Consider the following 17,652-nt stretch of genomic DNA (forward strand, 5'->3'; position numbering starts at 1 on the left):
CTGGCCTAAGAAATATCTGAATCAGACTGATGTTAATTAAATTTTGTCCATGAATACTTGTTAAATAATTCCAAATTGTCTGATAGCTTCTTTTCATTGCTTTTCCCCCTGGTTGCACTGCTTCCAGATGTGTGTTTTCATTTTGAAGCATTTAACCAATCACATTTCAGCCATAAATTTGTTGCCAGGGTCAGAAATCTGCCTCAAGGCCTTCACAATCAGTTCTGCAGGCTCTGCTGCATTAAACAAGCGTAGATAAGAATGTTGCTTTAACCAATCAGAATTTGATTTGGTGACACCAAGGCCTCCTCGCAGCCGTAGGGATACGTCATTGCCATCTCGCAGGCGTAGGGATACGTCATTGCTTTCACCAACTATGATTGGCTAGTGATGGAGTGGACTACCCAGAGCTACCAAACTGTATCTGGAGCAAGCTGCACAAGCAAATATATTGTTGTGTTGATTTAATAGTGGTTTTGTCAACCCGCAATAGCTGAAGGAGGAGAAGAAATAGATTTTTTTTGCACATTTACTGTCAAAGCCATTTTCAAGACAGACTTTTCAAGAAAAAAAAGCTGGACATCATTAAGAAAGGTCGGACAACTCCAAAGCAAGAAAGCCTGCCACAATCCACCAAAATCGAATAAAAACGTATGCCAGAAATACGACAGGACAGGCTCGACTTTCAGCATTAGCTTCGATGGCGATAGAAAAGAAGGAGGAAAGAAAGGAGGATGGATATTGTGTACAGTTAAAAAGGATTTTTGGTGAGTAAAATATGGCTATATTCCTGAATAATATTTCGATTGTATGAGGTTATTATTGATGATTTTTTTACGTGTCGCAGCTGTAGCTGCAGTAGAGGTTTTATAGCCATAAAATAGTTTTTGAGGGTTGGATTGATTCCGATAGCTGAAGGCGTCAATAGAAAATTCACGGACCGCCACACTATGATAGTGTATATAAGAATATTTAGGGAGAGGGGTTATGGAAGAGTTCATGTGTTTGTTAGTATATTTATTTATTTAGTAAGGTCTTATGCACTGATTGAAAAATTAACAGCTTAAGTGCAAATTTATTTTATAATTTACTCAATGGAGTAACAGTAGAAAAATAAATTCATCTACTTGTATAAAATACGTAAAAAGTCTACACAAAGATGTTTTCCACATTGTTTTTCGTGCTAGCAATATTTTTAATGACTTCTTGTAAAATACTTATGACGTAACTACGCGCCTCCCATCCCTGTTCGTGTTTTTTCATTCTGAAAGTGAAAGTGAGAAGGGGTCATTCTGCCAATGAGTTCAAAAAGACAAGCAAACTTCTGCATAGCAGACACACATGCACACTGCCTTTCACTTTTACTCTTCCAAATAAAGCTCTGGCTGCGAAGATATGCACTATAGGTGAGTCGACATATTTATTTGACGTGGATTAGAAAGTTTTTGCTCTCTTAAGTCGTGTCATGTGTTTGCATTGCAGTGATGTGATATGTTATTTCTAGAGAGCTATCACTCTGCCTTCAAAACTGCGGTCATGTTTAGTCCAGCATTTTTTAGTATAGTGGCATTTACTCCACACTTTGAAATGATAAATGATCATTAAAAGAGGGTGCTTTTAAACTTTTTAGGTGCATGGACCCTTTAGGGAAAAGTGGAATTTCCCAGGATCCGATCATAGTCATAAAGATTAACATTTTGTGCACACTTAACATGTGAACTACTGTTATGTTAGGGCTTGTATTCAGTAGCCCATTTAATAGTTATTTCGAAATTTTCCATGCATGTGTTCCCTTTTCTCTCTTCTTATAGTCTGGCTTCCTCCCACATTACACAGATATGCCGTTTAAACATTTACAAGACAGAGTTGCTGAACAAGCTCATTCATACGAGCAAATTAGTAGTGTGGCCAATTAATTGACTATTATTCTAAAAAGTGACAAGTGAGTTTAGTTCCTAGTTTAAAAAAAAACATACGAGATGAGCAAAACTGTTTTCCTACGGGTTGCATCACAGGAAAGCAGCCTGGAATTTAATCACAGATTTAATCATGAATATTGCAGAGATTTTACAACACCGGAAAGAAGTTTTCTCCCAAGCAGCAAATCATTTTGCTGAGATGGCATACAACGAATTTGGCAGAGTATTCATTCATTTCATGAACCGCTTATCCTCACAAGGGTCACGGGGGGTGCTGGAGCCTATCCCAGCTAACTACAAGAACAGGCGGGTGACACCCTGAATGGGTTGCCAGCCAATCACAGAGCACTAAGAGATGGACAACCATTCACGCTCACACCTAGGAGCAATTTAGAGTGTTCAACCAGCCTATCATGCATGTTTTTGGGATGTGGGAGGGAACTGGAGTACCCGGAGAAAACCCACGCAAGCCCGGGGAGAACAGGGCATAGTAATGTTCTGAAAATTATTTCGTGGATGCCAATGTCCCAACTGTAAAACAGTGCAGGCACACATTTGACATAAATAGGTCACTCTGCTGGATTGTTTATCAGTGCTTACAGGCTGTGAAGTGAGGCATGAAGTGCAAAAATCTCCTTAGCTTTTCCTCTCCATGTTTCTAGTTTGCAAGATGGCTTCCTCCTTTCATTTCAACTTTAAAAAGCACATGCCTGCATAATAGTATGTGATACATACTCTGGTGGCCCTCAACAATCAAAGCTGACACCGTTTTCTTGTATGCTTTTCTTGTAATCATTATAAAAACAAACCTAGTTTTATTCTCAAAACAAAACTTATCAAACAAATGTCATTCAAACGTGTGGCCTGAAGTGAATCTTATCAGTTCATATAATCAGTTTGGAAAATCCACTAATGTGTTGCAATACTTTAGTTTATAGCGTGGGATTGGAATCCTTCGGAGATCCCTGTTACTACTGTTCTACTTGGAAAAAACGAATTCTTGCCAGCTGTTTATTTTTTGTTTTAACATGTTTTTTTTAAATACACAGTACATTATTACTTCATCTCATGGGAAATGGTGGGAGTTTTACATGTTCTCTCTTTGAGCCTCAAGAGGCCTCACAGCTGTGAGCTGTATTTTCTGGAAACCATCACTCCTTCTTGCTACTCTGACTTTACTTGGTGTTAGAACATTGGGAAACAGACCTCGATGAATGAAGGCGTTGGTCAGAATGAGCCATGTTAATGAACAAGGACAGTGGAGGATATTTGTGTGTCTCATTTATTAACCTTTTGGAGCAAGGGTGTCAGACTCGGGTTGGTTCGCGGGCCGCTTTAACATCAACTTGATTTCACGTGGGTCCCCATTTTAGATATAATATTTAGATTTTTTTAAATAAATGGATTAAAATCCCTGAATATTCAGTTTTTTATAGATCTAAAACAATGTTTATTTTAGCTTTTTTCATAAATATATTTTTAGATTTTACAAAATGAGTTTTGAACTAAAAACACAGAAAAAATGATTAAAAAATTACAATTATTGATTTAAAAGGGGGAAAAATCAGGAAATTTAATACACATCTATACTCTTCATTTTAATTTGATCCTAAAACAGAAAGTTGGCACTCATAATTTACTTTCCCGGGCCACACAAAATGATGTGGCGGGCCAGATTTGGCCCCCGGGCCGCCACTTTGACACCAGTGTTTTAGAGTATCACAGTTTTGCTTTTGCTATTCGAGTTTTAAAGTTGTATACTGCAGCATTGCCAGCAGTGGTCAGTAATACCATGTTTTCCCACACTATAAATCACACTTTTTTTCCTAGTTTGGCTGGGCTTGCGACTAATACACAAGTGCGACCTATGAATGACCCATGTTTGTTTTTCCTTTCTTACCACGATGACCTGTTCTGTAGTTTTTTTTAGGTTATAGTCTTCTGAAAAACTTAACAGAAGCCTATTTAGCCCATTTTCCTCCATTTTACTATTTTTATTTTAACGCGTTTGTTTTTAGTTTCGGATAAAATAAAAAATTGCGACTTATACTGCAGTGCAATTTATAGTCCAAACAATATGGTAGTTCAAATTATTTATTTTGCTGATTTAGTGAAAAGTAAACTTACCAAAAGATTGACAGGTTAAAGGTATAAAGTTCCCAAATGAAAGCTTATTTTTAAGGGTCAAAATGAATGATGATTTATTGATTCTTCACTGACACCTTATTATATGTCCTTCCCTGCACGGAATTAAGGCAATAAAGTAATAAAACGTGCTTCTAAAAATTGAGCTTTTTTTAAGTTAATTAAAGACCGATTTAAAAAATGATCATCAATCATCTTCAGAACCAGGTCAGTAAAGAAAAATACATAAGTACTTTGCTTCCGCTAATAACTAAAATTTGGTTTTTGTGACGTGAATTGTTGAACAAAGAAAAGATGAAAAGGAGTAAGTTGGTCTTTCTACATTACTGTAGCTTTAATAACTGCTGACTTGTTGATACATTGTTACTTTAGTATATGTTTAATAAACAGGTTAATCCTTAACACTAAAGTATTTCAAAAACTATACTTGTGAAAAAGCAATTTTTCTATTGTATTTTTTCCCTTTTTTAATATGGTGCTCAAAGGTATCATTAGGTATCATTTAAAGCAATTATGTAATTGAACAACCATTCACTAGAGTTAGTTTGTTGCTCAGCAGGTTTCATACGTCTTAATTTAGTACAATTTATTGCAACAACAATTAAACATGCTAGTTTCTGTGAGCAAATTACATTGATGACAATGTTTTATTTCTATTATAGATTTATGGAAACCAATGGGTTCCTCGCGTTGAGATATCATTTCCAATCCAACGATTATCTTATAGTATAGCGATACATGGGTCAGGATGTCAATTTAGGATCAATTCTAGGATATAACTGTTGAAGAGGAAAAAAATGCTATTGCGTATAGAATTACAAACACTGTTTATTTTGGCACTTTTCTGAACAATGTCTCAAATAGCGTTCCCTTCCTCGCCAACTAAAAGAATGTGTCAGTGCAACATTTCTTTAAGTAAATACAGTAACGTTATAAAATGCAATATTCTTGTGAACAATGTCTTTATTAACATAGACACTTTTCTAGTGGAACTTTTTTTCAAACAGTGACACATTTTAAAATATATAGATAAGATATTTTCACACCACCATTTTGGATTACCACAGTTTTAATGTCTTGTTGCTTGGAGTTGGACTTTGTTCGTCTGGTTGATGGCAGATAAAATGTTATGATACACATGTATGATAAGTGGTGGCAGTTTCATTTTAGGAGGTCAAGTGAAAAACAAACGTCAAGAGACAAACAAACTGATAAAATCAACATACTGCAGGCATTTAGATCAGATTTGTGAAAGGGCAAGAAAAAAAGCATCGCTCCTTTGTGAAAATGTTGCAATTTACCTACAAATTGTAGCTTAGGAATTATTTCAGAGCTTTTTACAAATGGATGTCACCTAAATCTCATTGGCAATAACATTATTTTGAGAAGGGAAGACATTCAGAGGGTCTGCTCAATATTTCATAGTACTAGTTGTTATTTTAAATTCTGTAAAAAAAATAGAAAAGATGGATACTCAAGTTGTAATTCACTATTCAGAAAATATACACATTACTGTTTACTTTAGAGAAGACAGTAAAGCAGCTGTCATACAATACATACAGTAAGTGAAAGTTGCTGCGTTGCAGCTGCAGTACAAACGGCACAAAAAACACTGAATTTCTGTAATGGTTCAGTTGGTTATCTTTTGCAGGACTTTTAAAATACTTTTTAGAATATCTGTACCTTGCAATAACAACTTGCATCAGGAAACAAAAGTGAAAGCAGATATAGCCTCAGATTCCACAGAAGATCGCAACAGTTGGCAGCAGGGTTGGAAGTTTAGGTGGGAGGGTGGAGGGACTTGTGTGGGTGGCCCCCAGGCAGATGCCTACTCTTCAGGTGTTGAAGGAGTCCCAGTGGGCGAGGGTAGGGTGTGACAAGAATGTATATAATGATGCTATTCCAGTCTGTCTGTCAGTACTCCTCCACTGCAACTTTTGAAAGTTGGAGCGACCTGAACAATATTTTTCCTGGTTTTCATTGTCATTATTCCACAACTACACTCAGTATTAATTTTTTTGGAGTAAACCACATTAAATGTATGCCTTTATGTGCTGTATTTGCGTGACCGGACGTTTGGTCGCCGGACTTTTGGTCGCCGGACGTTTGGTCGCGGACATTTGGTCGCCCGGACCCAAACGTCCGGCGACCAAACGTCCGGCGACCAAAAGTCCGGCGACAAAACAAGGTAAAACAACACGGTCTACGCATCAATAAAAGCCAACAATGGCCCTGAGCAGTTTCAGTGAGCGGGCGTGTGAGTGTATAAGAGTTTGTATGTACATGAGTTGTCCCCTCAGGAAGGGACGTCAGTCAGGGTCTTAACAAGTTCTCCAACAAAACACAATAAAAGTATGGGAAATTTGGAGCTTTTCTTTAGCCTAATAATTAATAGGGCATTAAGTATGACTAAATAATAATTCACAGTTTGTATTTAAGGAATTTGAGCAACAATTTTAAATGGTAATTATCAATAACCTTCTGGGCGACCAAACGTCCGGCGACCAAATGTCCGAGTACCCTGTATTTGTATGCCAACAGTGTGAAAAGAAAGTAAGTTCTTCCATTTCCATTTGCAGGTAAATGAGAATGGTTTCAATTGGAATCCTGCTGTGGCTGCTAACAGCAGTCTGCATTTGTGGTCAAAATGCAACTTATGGTAAGTTGTATAATTCCAGTATATCTGTAATTATCACGTGCAAACTTATATTAGTCCTTTTCACAGAGATGCAGTGGTACATATTAGTAATATGTCAGACTGGCGGAGCGCGGGTAACCAACTATCAGTACCTCTGACTCAAACTGAATCACAAAAATAGTTTCTCTCAACATCAACACTTACCAATACATTGTCAAAAAAAGCCTCTCGTCATCCGTGAAAGCAAATTTGTTACCGTTGTGTTTCATCAAAATAAACACTGGCCAACTTTGGAATATAATTCTCAATATTGTTGACCATTTACTGGCATTGTATGGACCAAAAATAGTCATTTCAACACAGTCAAAGGATATTTGGAAATTTTCTGCAACACCATTTTGGAATATGAATATATATATATATATATATATATATATATATATATATATATATATATATATATATATATATCAGCAACATGCTTATTTATTTATATATTTATTCATGTATTTATTTATTAACTTACTTATTACCTATCTGTTTATGTCTAAAATGCCTTTCCTATTTCTGCATCCTCACCCTCTTGCTACTGTGACAACGAAATTTCCCGAATACGGGATGAATAAAGTTATCCAATCCAATCCAATCCAATATATATATGTATTTTTTATATTTTTTTCTGTCCATAGCATTCATAAAGGTGGACTGCAAGGAGAACATAGGCCGATACAATGAATCTTCTATGTTAGACTGCATGGTCAGTCTGACACAGATGTTGAACGACCTGACAGTGACCGCAGTCGTTTGGAAAAAAGATGACAAGCCCTTGCTGACTTTTTCTAAAGAAAAAGTGAACCCGATGAAGGGCTATTCATTTGCTGTCCCGTCGTGGAACAAGTCCTTGAACGTGTCACTGCTCATCGCCAACACCTCCTTGTCCAACCATGGCATTTACACATGCCTGGTGGTTACTGACAGAGGCTCAGACAATAGCACAGCCAGACTTAATGTCACAGGTAAAAGTTGATGAATACCGCCCAAAAAAAAAAGATAATTTCAGTACTAGAAAAAGTGAATTGCATTTTTTTTTTGCAATATCTTTAGTGATAACTTGTAAGTAGCAGATATTATTTTATAAAGTTAGGAAATACTTAAATATTAGCTGCAAAGTTCAGAATTTTGAGATCATTGTAATTTTTTTTCCAAAAATGATAGTTCATTCTTAAAATACAGAATTGTTTTCTCTATTAAAAACATCTCTAAATGTTTTTTGTAATGTTAAGTTATAGTGTAATTTATATATTTTTTAAATATATATTTTCTAAAATATATTAATTTTATTTTCAAATATTTAAGCATTTCTTGTAGTGTTTGATCCAAACCCTTTATGTTAACATAAAAATGAATGCAATTATGTTTTTACTGATAATATACTTTGTTATTGCTAATTTCTGTAAAAAAAGGTAGAGTTCTTCTTTAGTTAAATAATTACTTTTAACGTCCCAACTTCAAACCCATAAAATTCTGACTTAATTCTTATAAAACCAAGTTATTCCTCGCTAATCTACTACATTTTTACTTGTAATAATTCCCTATTTAATTTTAAAAATTCTGTGATTTTTCTTATTTCATAAATAATATTTTCATATTGTTATTCTTTCCTTGACCTTGAGTGCCAAAATAATGTAACAATAACCCCAAATAATCTACAGATTTTATTATGACTTGATATAAAGATACCTTATTTTTAAAAATGATGACTTTACTAGCAACACTACCACTTTCCATTTGAACTCTTGCAATATTTTATTTTTAGCATGTTTTTTTCTCCTATTTATGCCTTGTTAATTATAAGTACAACTACAAGTTGTGTGTGACTTTCCTCAATGTTGCTTGCAGCCACATACAAAAGACCCATCCTCTCATCACCAGCCAAGGTCACCCCTAACTCCATAGTCAACCTTACATGCCGCTCAGAATACGGTTACCCAAAGGGACAACTGGTCTGGCTCGTCAATCAGGTCGTGCAGCAAGACATTATTACTGTGGCTCAGGAGATGGAAACTGGATTGTACAGTCTGTCCAGCAAGTTGACTTTGAGGCTTGGGCAGGACCCTACCCAAATCCAATGTGTGGTGTTCAACGCCAGTCACAGCAAAGACGACGAGGTCGCAGTGATGATGCCCGATTCTAGCTATTTTGAAGGTAGGCCAGTGCCTCGAAACGGAGAAAAATTCCACCATTTATTCATTCATTCATTTTCCGTATTGCTTATCCTCACAAGGGTCACAAGGGGTGCTGGAGGCTATCCCAGCTGACTTCGGGCACCAGGCGGGGGACATCCCTGAATCGGTGGCCAGCCAATTGCAGGGCACAAAGGGACGGACAACCATTCACGCTCACACACGTACCTAGGGACAATTTAGAGCAGGGGTGTCAGAATCGGGTTGATTCGCGGGCCGTTTTAACGTCAACTTGATTTCACGTGGGCCGGACCATTTTAGATATAATATTTAGAATTTTTTTTTAGAAATGGATTAAAAGAACTGGATTAAAAGCCCTGAATATTCAGTTTTTTATAGATCTAAAACAATGTTTATTTTAGCTTTTTTTATATATATATTTAGATTTTACAAAATGATTTTTTAACTAAAAACACAGAAAAAATGGATTAAAAAATTACAATTATTAATGTAAAAAGGGGAAAATCAGGAAATTTAATATACATCTATACTCTTCATTTTAATTTGATCCTAAAACAGAAAGTCGGCACTCATGATTTACTTTCCCGGGCCACACAAAATGATGCGGCGGACCAGATTTGGCCCCCGGGCCGCCACTTTGACACGTGTGATTTAGAGTGTCCAACCAGCCTTCATGCATGTTTTGGGAAGTTTTCAATCTCATTCTACTTGTAGAATGACAATAATGGCATTCAATTCAAAATTCAATTCAATTAAGTGGAAAATGAAAAACTTAATACGTTTCAATTCGAAAACTGTCATTCAAGACTGCACTTGCACGAGAGTTTTGTTGGCGGCGAATAAAATAATTCATCTTGGATATTTTCCTATTTCTGGGCTTTTTAATATCTCGGTGATTTGAAAACAAGGAGCAGCTTTATTAACAAGGTTGTTAAACTGTAGACCGTGAGAAGACACAAAGCAAGGTTAATATTTTCCAAAGCATAACAAAATTGCCTACATGTTGGAACTAGTCCTCCAAGAACATGCAATCTTTTCTGGCTTATTAAAAAAAAGCCTGTTTTTGACGTATTTGCCACATGGCATTTTGATGTAATCTGGCAAACCAAGAAGATATACAAGAGTTACAAGTTCAAGCTTGAAATCTCACAAATAGATCTTGCCAAGCTTCTGAAAGGCGGTTAGTCCGAAACCGTCTCCATTCATTAGCAAAACCGCCTTAATTATTCTGTCTATAATATTTTTATTATTTGTATTATGTCAATTGTAAGATAGCCAACAGGGGTGAATCAGGAAAAAATGCCTTTTGTAGTTTTGACAGAACTCTATTTTTGTATGCATCACATGTGTTGTTTCATTCTGCTTGAACATAACTCTTAATTGGTCAGGCGTGATAAGATGTCACTCAGTCACTTTGACAATAGAAAGGTGACTACAATGCGGGGGCTTCATCTGAATAACTACTATCCTGTTTTGACATTAAATGCTTTAATGTTTTTTTTAGAGACGGGAGATTTGATTCTAATGGAGCAATGTGTGACCAATCCAACTTTCAGAAAGCAAAAATTCATTTAGACCAAATGAATTGTCAATTGCACAAGTCTTAATTTGATCTGACTGCGAATAGATAAAAGGAATCTTTTTTTTTTACTACAAATGTATATTGCAGTGGAGGTAGAAAAACTGAATTGTCAATTTTGGAGCATCGTGTGACCAGCTAAACTCCCAGAAAAAAAAGAGAAAATGTTTGTTTGGTCTAAACTGATGAGTCAGACCCATTAATCTGATTTTTGTATTTTTTTACCTCTGCAGGCCAGGCAAAAAATCCAGAGAGTGGTTTGGATGTTGCTACCAAAGTAGTAGCCCCAGTGGTGGTCATTGGGTCGCTGGTTGTTGGATTACTGCTGTACTTGGTGTTAAAAAGCAAGTACCAGAACTGTAAGTACACTCACTGTATGAGTCAGTAAATCACAATCTCAAACTGAGAGATGCCAAATTTGCAGGTTAGCTCAAAGACAAGTTTGCTTTAACATTTTCCATTCCATTCTAGTTCAAACTTGCTAAATGTTGTCAGTTGTTGTCAGTAAAAATTGTAGTGCAGGAGCACACAGTAACCTCAGATTTACGCAGTTCCAGATACTGCTCGAGACAACGGTTTACATACAATAAGATTACCCGTTACATAGTAGTTAAATAAATTTGGGAAATCCTGGATGATGACAATGATAATGATGATGAGGATGAGGATGAGGATGAGGATGAGGATGAGGATGAGGATGAGGATGAGGATGAGGATGAGGATGAGGATGAGGATGAGGATGAGGATGAGGATGAGGATGAGGATGATGATGATGATGATGATGATGATGATGATGATGATGATGATAGGATTATTTGTAGAAGTATTGAAAAGGCACATTTGAAAAGCATAATTGACAGTCAAAATATAACAGTTTAGGTTCATCCTTTTGTGGCATTTCTAGATGCTCACACCTTGTATTTTAAATCTATGTTACACATCCATCTGTACTCTGGGTTACCAAACAAGATGACATCATTTAACCAATCATTGTTTTACAATGTAATTAGTTGGCTGCAATCAGGTGCTGCTGTTTCACCCCCAGAAACATAATTGGTTAAACTGTCTTTCCGGGATCGGTTGGAACAAAAATCACGACCCACACCGGCATTTGAGGACCGATTTGGTGACCCTTGATCCAGTGTCTCGTTGTAGTCCTGTCCAGATTATGTTCCAAATTGTATGTACATTCTCATAAACATGGCATTTTTGTTTCAGCACGTCATGGACAGGATCATCATCCTGAAATAGATCCAGAACGAGGTAAGACTGCCCACATGCAGCTCTTCTCCAATAAAATTATTGGCTGTCTTCTTACATAAACTATTATGCCTTATATCCTTCAAAAGGTGGTACACAGGATAATCTTTTAGGGAGCCCTGAATCCCAAGAAACACTGTGAGGTAAAGTATTGTGTAACTATTTAGGCAACTTTAAATGTTTAGCTTTTCACGGTTTTCTCTTTTGCCGTTTCCAGACTCTGCATATCACACAAAACTACCAATAGGAATATCATATCAGCGTTCTTTTTCTTTTTGCACCATCTATCAATGACTGCTATTTCCACTCTATAAATTGTATAGTGTTGTCATGATTCTTCAGCTGACCCGTGGATCACATTTGATCACAGTGATAGATAGATGCAGGAAATTGAACCCTAATGGATAAAAGAGAACAAAGGTGCTACATAAGTAATCTGTAGTGTTAATTATATTGAGTTTGAAGAGACTGTGAAAAGGTTACTGTGAAATGAGAGGAAAAACAGTGATTGGTCACAGTCTTACAAAACCTACATGGGTTGTTTAATTAAATGAACAAAGATACTCTTAGTGTAACTATGATTTGTTCAGAATACTAACACGCTGTGAAGATGAGAAAGTTTGGAAACTGTTTTGTCATTTGTCTATTGAACTGGTGTGACATTTTTATTTGGCCTTAAGCAAATTGTAGCAGAAGCCCTTTGGCTTAAGTGAAATAGAAAGCAGAGAGAAAATGTTGTAACAAAATGAGTAATATTGACACTGATTTTGTTGACTTGTATGCCAGTGTGTGAGTTTGATTTCACTTTCTGTTGTAGCTCTGTCACACCACATGATAGACCAAAAAGAAAGCCTTATCTGTATGTGTGGTCCAAATGTATTCCAAAAGCTCGGGGATTTCTAAACCTTGATTTTATTTTTGTATCCCGATCATTCTCCCAGCAAAAGTAGCATCATCACATATGGTCACATGCTGGGAAATTGTGTTGTTTTTTTGCTTTTATTGTTTTCGGGGTGCTCTTTCTTTAAGAATTGTAATTCAGGCCTTCTAAATGGAAACTAGTAATGTTAGTGTTATGTTATCATACTCTACAGGTTGTGTGTTTATTATTAGTCTAATCTAAATGACACTGTAATTAAGGGAAGGGGTAAGGGTCACGACACAAACTAGGGTAAAATTCTCACAGGAAAGTTTCACTTTGTATATAGAGGCAATGGTTTTATTTTTAATGTTGTTCACTATGGTAAAAGTTTATTTGTTCATGTGGGTTTTTTGTACAGTTTGAGATGTTTTCGCTGAAATGTGTATGAACATCTCAATGCAAAATTAATAAATGGAGAATTGGCGCTATTTTTTCTGCCTTAATCTCGTAAAAGAAGCATTTTACTGACCCAACGGTTATTTGTCATTAAAAAAAATCCCCATAGGATTAAACGCATCAATCGTTTGTTATTTTCCACAGTTTTCTGTAGCGCCAGCAGAGGGCAGTATTTAGTACCGAATGGTGATCAAAAACGCATGAGTGAGTGTAACCTCGTCACATCCTCGATCTCTGCCTTGCAAATGTTTGCAAAGTTTCGTCTTTTACAACTGATAAGAATGCGGTATGTTATTTCTCGTTTTGTCCTATCATTCGTACCATCAAAAGTACAAATCAACATGTGTTTTTTTTTTAAAGACAAGGGGAAAGCAATGATTTGAACGCTGGAATGCTGAATGTTAAATTGTATTCAGCTGGTTGAATTGTTTGTATATTGCCTCTTTTACGGAGATCACCTCAAGAGGTCATTTCAAAAATCTTTTTAGACTTGTTGTTCACGTTTAAATGAATACTCATTTATTGGTGTTCTATGTTTGGTTTGATAATGTTAGATATTTCCGTCTGGGCTTAAAATTAATTTGCATCACACCGCCCAACTATGAGAAGCTTGTGGAAGGATAGTCAACGTTTGATTCAATGCGTTTTCACTAATTATAAATGATCTATACTAATTAACATCATCATCTGCCTTTGAAAAAAGAGGGAAAATTGCTTGCTTCCTATTTTTTCTGTCATTTAACAATAGAACTTTTTTTGGCGATCTGAATATGATCGAAAACAATGAGCTGTTCTATACCGCCCTCAAGTGGCCAAAATGGACAGTACAATTGGCCATTTTCTCTGTGGGTGCCATTGACGACGAATTACGTCTAATTTAAAATGAGATGTGCTGGGCAGCGACCAATCACCGAAATTGGTACTAAAATCATGATCATTGACTTGCTACCTTCCCACTTTAAATGGATTGGATGTTCATTGCCTTCAACAGCAAAGATAGTAAATTGTGCCAAACCTTTACATATAACTTTTTAAAATATTTGTCATATCTATATTCTAGACACTTTTTTATAATGAAAAGAAAACCTTTTAGTCAAGGTCAATTTTGTAGTAAATAGGTACTATACTGTACCCTCACCAAAGAAGTGTCACTGTTGTAGTTTTTCTAAATGAAAACCCTCCTCCAAATGTGTACGTCACGGGGGGATTCCCCACCCACCCCCTTACCCTCTTCCTTTAATAGACGCTGGCTTCCTCGCATCTCAGCATCCTCACTGCGCAGCCAATCACGCCACACATCCCGTGTGCCCCATAGTCACCCTGTAATTAGACCATAAAGTGTGTGGAAAGTGGGCACGATCTGTTCCTCTGCTTCACGCGTGCAAGCCGACACGGGCATCATGAAGAAAACGCCAAATCCAGGTAAGGTCATTTCAAATGAAAATGTATTATTTTATCTGGTTTTTGACTTCTGAAATACCACAGATGTTAGTCTATAGTCAAGCCTAATTTTAGAGTCTCACTTTTGGGCCACTTTAAGTGCAGTTGAGCATGATGAAGCAAGCACCCACGGGTGCACCTCTGGCACCTGGCTTTTAAAGTCAGATGTTCAACTCAGATGTTCTTTTTAAAATGACCTTTTTTGTTAATGCACCGCATCCCTCTAAGCTCTGCTCAAATTGTGCACTCAGTACTTTGTGTTCTGAGTTCTTTACATACAAATATATTAGCTGTGTCTAGAGACTCACAGTGACTAGATACTTTATCAGGTATGGAAAAGATTTTAAGGTTATCCTAGTATGATAAGAACTAAATGTGTCTACATTATTCCTGTATTTGTTTCCTAGTGTTTTATTTGTTCAATAAGGAAGGGCTATACAAAACAAAAATAGTACTAATCATAAGATGCATTGATGAGATACAAGTCACTAAATGTATACTACTTTCCTCCCTTGATTTTAATGTTAAAACATTAAAGAACAAAAATGTGAAAGTTCTCCCTGAATTAATATATATTTCACACTCAAAGTATTTTCCCTTTGTTATCAAATTAGGATACTTTGGCAGCGCAATTTTTCTTTTTAACTTTTTTTTTACGTTTATGGATGGATTATACTTCATATTGTAGTGGAGTTTCCTATTTAGTCAGAAATTAATTTTTATGTAGTCATTACATTAACAGATAAAGGCATAATAGATATGCATACGTAAATGGAAAGCCCTCCTCAATGTGTTCTTTCTTATATGACGTTATATATAGTTGCGTAATGATTTTTCATCTAGTACAGTCACTGACATTGATAGCAATAGAAGTCCATTCCATTTGAATAAGGACGGCTGTCAACCAATGACTTGATTTATTTACTGCAATTGATGGCAGTTGACGTCCAATCCATTTGAACTTTTAAATGGGTTGGACATCTATCACCGTCATTTGGAGTGAATGAGTGATTTTGGTTGAGGACGTTGACATTCATTCATTCATTCATTCATTATCCGTAGCACTTATCCTCAAGGGTTTTCAAACAAACAAAAAAAGGGTGTTTGACTATTATGTCGTCTTTAGAGTCCAAACTAAAGCAGATTTCCAAGCTCCTTTGCAGATGTGCACATGTTACTCAACAACTTCTCTTCTGGGTCCCATCTGTGTGTTTTGCTTCCAATATTTGGGAACACACAGGAAAATCTCTTGGGAGATGAAATAAAACGTCACTCCGGCTGACGGGCTAGTACAGATTCTGTGACGCAAATAGGTTAGAGAGAAAACCAGGCTTAGAGAATATTTCTCATTTACTCACGTTTGTGTGCAGTCACGTGCAAATTCACTGCAGCAGTGCAGAGCCTCGAGGAATATTCTCTTTGACCTTTTTTAGGGACCATAAATGTCAGAGAGGTGAGGAGTTCTAAGACTCAGTTTAAGGGGAGTCACTAAATGTTGGCTTGAAGAGGATGTAATAAAACAAGTGCTTGCTTGCGTTAACTTGGAGGTGAGCTTTGATCGCTGAGATCATGTGCCTTGATTATGGCAAAGAGGAAGCATGAGACCAGAAGTCACACACTCACTGTGAAGTCCTGCCAGGCCTCCACCAGGTTGGATGTTAGCATCCTGACCTGCAGGTGTCCAATGCTCTTTCATTAACCCATATTAGAGTTATTAAATAAGCTTTTCCAACCCTCGATCTCTAAACTCTGAGGCTGACGGGCTAATCACTCCTCCACTGGGCATCCTATATATTATATTAATACATATATTTAAATAAATAAGACCAAATAAAGATTTACAAATGTGTAAAATAAAATGTCTGTGTATATGTGTATGTGTATACATATAATTATATATACACATATATACATATATATATACATATATATATACATATATATATATATATATATATATATATATGTGTATATGTATGTATATGTGTATATATGTATATGTGTATATATATATGTATATGTATATATATGTATGTATATGTATATGTGTATATATGTGTATATATGTGTATATATGTATATATATGTGTATATATGTATATATATATGTGTATATGTATATATATATATGTGTATATATATATGTATATATATGTGTATATATGTATATATATGTACTATATATATGTGTATACATATGTGTATATGTATATTATGTATATATACACATACACAGATATTTTATTTAATACATTTTTACAATATAGCATGCCGAGTGGATTAGTGGTTAGCACATCAGCCTCAGAGTTTAGAGATTGAGGGTTCGATCCCAGGTTCTGACCTTCCTATGTGGAGTTTGCATGTTCTCCTTGGGCCTGCATGTGTTACGTTCTGGTACTTCTGTTGTCATCCACATCCCAAAAACAAGTATGTTAGGCTGGTTGAACACTCAAAACTGCGACCGAGTCATCAATGTGAGTGTGAATGGTTGTCTATCTCCTTTTGCCCTGCGATTGCTTGGCCACAATTCAGGGTGCCCCTTACCTACCCAGAGTTGGCTGGGATAGGCTCCAACACTACCCACAACCTTTGTGAGGATAAGCAGTAAGGAAAATGAATGAATAAAATAATATACATCTATAGTATATATACCCCAGGGAGCTGCAATCCGTTTTTTTTAGTTGATTACAGCATCCAATTTGTCCTGACAAACAAAATGGACTCGTGCTTTTCTCCACTTTGAAATGCACTGACCCTAATAAACAAGGGTACTTGTCGAGTGAATGCACTGGGTATTTTTTCATGTTTTTTATTTTTTTTGTACTCCTCTGTTTTAACTTCCTACGCATGAGAGATCACAATCCACAGTGTTATATCTTTTCATGGTTTGTCCTCGGCTTTCAATACACTCCTTTGTGTTAAACTTTTGCCTGGAGGAGCGTGTTATGAGGATTAATTCCACTGTGCAGAGGAGTGTTTTTTTTGTTCTTTTTTTATGTTGACCGGCAAGTTCAAGTGCACACTGGAGCAAAATGAGGTGGTGACATTGAAATGATATTTGGAGATTTTGTTCAAAGTTAAGATCATCTCTGTGTGACTATGGCTTTAGCCATCTTTCAATTCCTGACTACCAGGCAAAAAATGTTGTC

General features: G+C 36.2%; 2 protein-coding genes across 2 annotated transcripts in view; both read left to right on the forward strand.

Annotated features, from left to right (window-relative positions):
* Nucleotides 1-1,264: 1,264 nt before the first annotated feature.
* LOC144077354 (T-lymphocyte activation antigen CD86) lies at nucleotides 1,265-13,095 on the forward strand. The gene is made up of 8 exons (XM_077605029.1): nucleotides 1,265-1,406; nucleotides 6,644-6,723; nucleotides 7,392-7,718; nucleotides 8,602-8,907; nucleotides 10,719-10,844; nucleotides 11,704-11,748; nucleotides 11,835-11,888; nucleotides 11,963-13,095. The coding sequence occupies exons 2-7, from the start codon at nucleotides 6,648-6,650 to the stop codon at nucleotides 11,885-11,887; spliced, it is 933 nt and encodes a 310-aa protein (XP_077461155.1). The 5' UTR covers nucleotides 1,265-1,406; nucleotides 6,644-6,647; the 3' UTR covers nucleotide 11,888; nucleotides 11,963-13,095.
* Nucleotides 13,096-13,235: 140 nt separating this feature from the next.
* septin9b (septin 9b) overlaps nucleotides 13,236-17,652 on the forward strand; it is a 57,130-nt gene continuing 52,713 nt past the window's right edge. Inside the window, exons 1-2 of the mRNA XM_077605026.1 lie at nucleotides 13,236-13,349; nucleotides 14,307-14,485. Of these exons, the coding sequence (XP_077461152.1) occupies nucleotides 14,464-14,485 (22 nt within the window). The 5' untranslated portion in view covers nucleotides 13,236-13,349; nucleotides 14,307-14,463. The remainder of the gene's footprint in view (nucleotides 13,350-14,306; nucleotides 14,486-17,652) is intronic.

This window comes from Stigmatopora argus, chromosome 7 (assembly GCF_051989625.1).
Source record: "Stigmatopora argus isolate UIUO_Sarg chromosome 7, RoL_Sarg_1.0, whole genome shotgun sequence".
NCBI classification, from domain to species: Eukaryota; Metazoa; Chordata; class Actinopteri; order Syngnathiformes; family Syngnathidae; genus Stigmatopora; species Stigmatopora argus.

Excerpts from the sequence above, each read along its gene's own strand:
- LOC144077354 (XM_077605029.1), top strand. The coding sequence starts at position 6,648 with ATGAGAATGGTTTCAATTGGAATCCTGCTGTGGCTGCTAACAGCAGTC. Across the intron at positions 7,719-8,601 it reads AGCCAGACTTAATGTCACAG|CCACATACAAAAGACCCATC; the intron begins GTAAAAGTTGAT and ends TGTTGCTTGCAG. Across the intron at positions 10,845-11,703 it reads AAAAAGCAAGTACCAGAACT|CACGTCATGGACAGGATCAT; the intron begins GTAAGTACACTC and ends TTTTTGTTTCAG.